This window comes from Furipterus horrens, unplaced genomic scaffold (assembly GCF_987537825.1).
Source record: "Furipterus horrens unplaced genomic scaffold, mFurHor1.1.pri manual_scaffold_11, whole genome shotgun sequence".
Taxonomy (NCBI): Eukaryota; Metazoa; Chordata; class Mammalia; order Chiroptera; family Furipteridae; genus Furipterus; species Furipterus horrens.
In genome coordinates, this window is record NW_028327181.1 from 71,391,284 (window position 1) to 71,395,660 (window position 4,377).

Genomic DNA, 4,377 nt, shown 5'->3' on the forward strand with positions numbered 1-4,377 from the left:
CAACTCTTCAGCTGGTAGGTGGCCTCTCAGGGACAAAAAAAAAAAAAAAAATGACTTAATGTGTCTGAAAGGCAGACAAGAGTTTTCACTGATTTCTCATAGACAGCATTTCAAACAGATGTTTCCGATGGGGGGGGTCTCAGATTTTGTCCAGAAATGTTTAAAACGAGAGGTGCACTGCGGCAACTCTTGTACCCAAGGACCTTGGGACAAAAATGAACTTGTAAAACTTTACTGAAAACCTAACATATTTTACAACATGTCATGGTCCACTTAGTGTCAAAATTCCTGGTTGGGTTTAATGGAAAATTTGAGAATGAACAACTAATGACTCTAATAGTTGGTCTTATCTTTAGTGTAAAAAAAGGATAAAATTATATCCTACAAAATTGTTTTTTTTTTTTTCCTTAATATTTCTTTTCCATTCCTTTCCTATGGATTGGAGGACATCACCACATTTTAGATCCACACATCTTCGCCTAATAGTCACTGAATTTTTGCTGAACTGCATCCATACTAGGGTCCCAGGACGTATGTAGTGCTGCATTGAGTAGTTACACAATAAAGACTTGTTGACTGTCAAGTTGATGTAGAAGAACATCATTTGTACGCTGACTCTGGGCTTGACATTGATTCAGCGGGCAGTGAATGGGTGATAGTTTGGAAAGAATGCATGTCATGCCCGGAAACATTGGCAGAGCCCAGGTTGCTATGAGTTGTGGAACCGACTGGGCAAAGTATCGTTTATAATGTAGTCTCCCTCTGAATGAGGCCTTTGGATTAGGAAGGACGCTTTTCGGTGTGCTTAGAGGAAAGAGAAGAAATAGACAAAGTGGAAAGGCTAATAAAACATGTGTAGATGGCCAGGGTTTATTAAACACTGCAAAGTGCATCCTGGTTTTGATATCTTTCCTTTCTTTATGGTTTTCGGCTCTCTTGCTTTTTGCCCAAATGCAAAGAGAATGCAAACGGTTAGAAAAAAGAAATTATGGTTGATTTTCACATGCATTCGTGCCTCCTGGAAAAGAACACAGGGGTGTCTCCCCAGCTCTTTACTTTTCTTCGCTGGGCTCCCTCTCATGCATTTAGCTGACTCCTCCTATCTTCTCCTCCACAGCCTCTACCCGGGTGAGACCCCCCACCTCTAATCTCCGAACCCAGCTCCAGAACATGGCTGTAAAAATGACTGAAGAGCCCGTCAAGGAGATCCTGGGAACTCCAAAGTCTCCCAAGCCAGGGACAACGGAGAAGAGCCCTAAGGGTGAGGTCGTGGTCACCACGGTCCCCCTGGTCAGTGAGATTCAGCTGATGGCCGCCACCGGGGGTGCGGAGCTCTCCTGCTACCGCTGCCTCATCCCCTTCGCCGTGGTGATTCTCATCGCTGGCATAGTGGTCACCGCAGTGGCTTATAGCTTCAACTCCCACGGCTCCATCATCTCCATCCTGGGCCTGGTCCTTCTGTCGTCAGGACTTTTTTTGTTAGCCTCCAGTGCCTTGTGCTGGAAGGTGAGGCAGAGGAACAAAAAAGCCAAGAGACGGGAGAGTCAGACAGCTCTCATGGCAAATCGGAGAAGCTTGTTTGCTTAGGGCAGAACGAGACCGAGTGGGGTATGTGGCCTGAGCATCCCGCTCTCCCTGCGTCAGCCAGTTCACCCAGAACGCGTGTGGGGGACAACGGACTTGGCACCAGGCAGACCAGAGGAACGGGAGTGGATGGCGGGTAGGAGGGCGGAGGCCGTTCTCCCGTGCGAGGACCGACTTGTGTCTTCTTTAATGACAAACTTAACTCTAAGGGCTATTTCTCAGATAGTAAAAGCAGCTTTTTCGCCGCCTTAAATATTGCCAGGGTCATGGGAGGTGTGCAGCATTAGCCAACATTTGGGTCACCTTGGAAAGTAGCCAAGAAAAGAAGAGAAAATAATCGGATGCTTCTGGCACACCAGTGACCCGCCTCCAAAAGAAATAACCCACACGCCCAAGAGGCTGTGTCATAAAACGTTCTGCCGAGAGTCTGAATGGCCTTGAACTTGGCGTACTTCTATGAAATTCTATGATGATTTCTTTTTTTGATAAGTTGACTGGCACCTGTGTTATTTTTCACTTTCAGTAACTCATAACTGGTGGTACTTTCTCTTGAAGGATAAACTAATATTTTTTATGTTTTAACATTGGACAGTTTTAGGTGATGATAATGATGTGTCAGAAGTGAAAAGAGGTAAAGGGTGTAGCTACTAGATGACATGCAGAGGGGGGGCATTAAATTAATATTAAAATCAATATAGCACTTTGATGATTTTTATATAAAGTTTTAATGTACATTTCATTTGAAATAATAAATATTCATTGCTGCTGAAACTTCCTAAATGGCTGTTTCTGTTGCAGTTATTTTTATTGTAGTTCCAAATTGCCCATCTTCCCTTGCCTCGTCTGTGATGTCTCAGTGGTATTGTTCTCAGATGGTCACATTGCTTCTGCCAATTTAACTACAAGATTTTTATTTTTTATACATGATTTTTTTGTGTGTGTGACTTCTAAAGAATACTGTTAATTATTTTTACTATAGTCTAAAAGACGTCTATTCCACTACAATTAGGAAATCAATACCTGAGGTCTGGAATTTTATAATGTGTCGTTCAATGTGTTTTACATATTTATTGAAAACAGTCATCACCTATTTACTTAACATATTTTTGAGCACCAACTATATGTGAGGCATTGTGTAGATTCTCAGGCTGCTTAACTATGTTAGTTCTAAGGTTATTGTTTCAATTCAGTGAACATTGAGTTCTTCTACACACGGCTAGGGCTCTACCCATACCTCTAGCCAGAAATATTCCTGGTCCATATAGTTTAAACCACACTTAACTAAAGCAGGAAGATTGTTAGGTATGAGGCCTTTTTTTTTTTTAATTTTGGAAAAACAAGGCAAAACGAAAAAAATCTAGCATAGCCCTTTGGATGAAAGGCATTCTACCAAAGAATTTTACTAAACGTGTCAGGCACCTCTGTCACTGACCACTCTCACTCCCTGTACTCAGGTAGTTTTGTTAAGGGAAGATGTCTTGATGGCTTAGTCATTCCTGGCTTTGAAGGTCAGATGGTGAGTCTGGAGTTGTTGATTACAGTTGAGTACACCACAATTATCTTCAACACGGAGAGCAACCCTCCTCCGGATGAAATGCAAGGGTGTGGCATTGTGTTTATTTCAATGGGACAGATTCTATGCTTTGGCACGCCTCTTTTCTGTGCAAAGATATGCAAAGGCTCCCCACTGCTGATGAAGAATTCTCAGGCAAGTGTTCAAGGTTCTCCACAGTCTGATCCAAACAGATGTATCCAGCTTTCACTCACTGCAACCCAAAAGGTCTTATGAGTTTAGCCAGACCAGACTATTTATTCTTCCCGGATCAGGCTTTGGTTTTCCTCCATGTCTATTCAAACTTCTGTTTTTCTTCCTCCAGAATGCTATCCTTTCCCTCCCCATCTCAATATATCCAAATCCTTCTTCTCAGTAGAGCCCCATATTAAATGCAACCTCTTCCTAAAAGCCGCCCCTTGTTTCTGAAAGTAACTGCCCCTTCAAGAGTCTTTACTTACTTATTCTCTGAGGGCACCTGTCATTTTCTACCATGCTGGTGACATCTACGTTTTATTCTCTTCCAAATCGCCTTAGAAGTGGATGATGTGTCTTTATTTCTTTTTACCCCATGTGTTGCCTAATAAAATGTTTTGCACAGAATATGTACTCAATAAGGACTTGCTAAGTAAACTAACAAATAAAAAATTAGAAAGTGCGTGGTTTATCCAGAGTTACAGTCCATTTGTTTTAATTGCTTAAAAGAAAATACATTAGTTCTCAACTCTCAGAATAGGTCATCCTACTGTGCTTGCCTCTTCTGTAAGCACCAGGTCTGGGAGAGTCTTTACCACCCTGTACTCCGTCAGCCACACCTGCCCTTTGAAATGCCTGAAAAGGAAACTCATGAATTACTTCAGGCCACCAGGGGGCCTCATGCTGCTACCTGAGTCCCAAAAGAAACCCCATAGAATGACTTAAATTGTAATGACCAACATGGGGTCATCCTTGGAGACAGGGACTCTCTCTCTTGGATATGAGGACTCAGCAAAGATTCTCTACGGAGCCCACACCCACCCTCCTCCTTACGCCACTTCACAGTGGCTATTTCTGGGCTCTCCTCTAAAATATGGGAAGAACTTTTCCTATCTAGGGAGACTGGTCACATTAAAGGGTACACATTCCTACAAAGAGATAGTCCTACACATAGATAGTCCTGGTCAAAAACAGACTTGAATTGTGATATCAAAATTATTTCATAACATATGCCTTATTGGGTAAGGGTTGTCTTTTCAAATTGT

General features: G+C 42.4%; 1 protein-coding gene across 1 annotated transcript; it reads left to right on the forward strand.

Moving 5' to 3' along the window:
- Positions 1–975: 975 nt before the first annotated feature.
- On the forward strand, positions 976–2,364 carry TMEM100 (transmembrane protein 100). The gene has a single exon (XM_090291058.1). The coding sequence runs from the start codon at positions 1,171–1,173 to the stop codon at positions 1,585–1,587; it is 417 nt and encodes a 138-aa protein (XP_090147184.1). The 5' UTR covers positions 976–1,170; the 3' UTR covers positions 1,588–2,364.
- The last annotated feature ends 2,013 nt before the right edge of the window (positions 2,365–4,377 follow it).

Excerpts from the sequence above, each read along its gene's own strand:
- TMEM100 (XM_090291058.1), top strand. The coding sequence starts at position 1,171 with ATGGCTGTAAAAATGACTGAAGAGCCCGTCAAGGAGATCCTGGGAACT.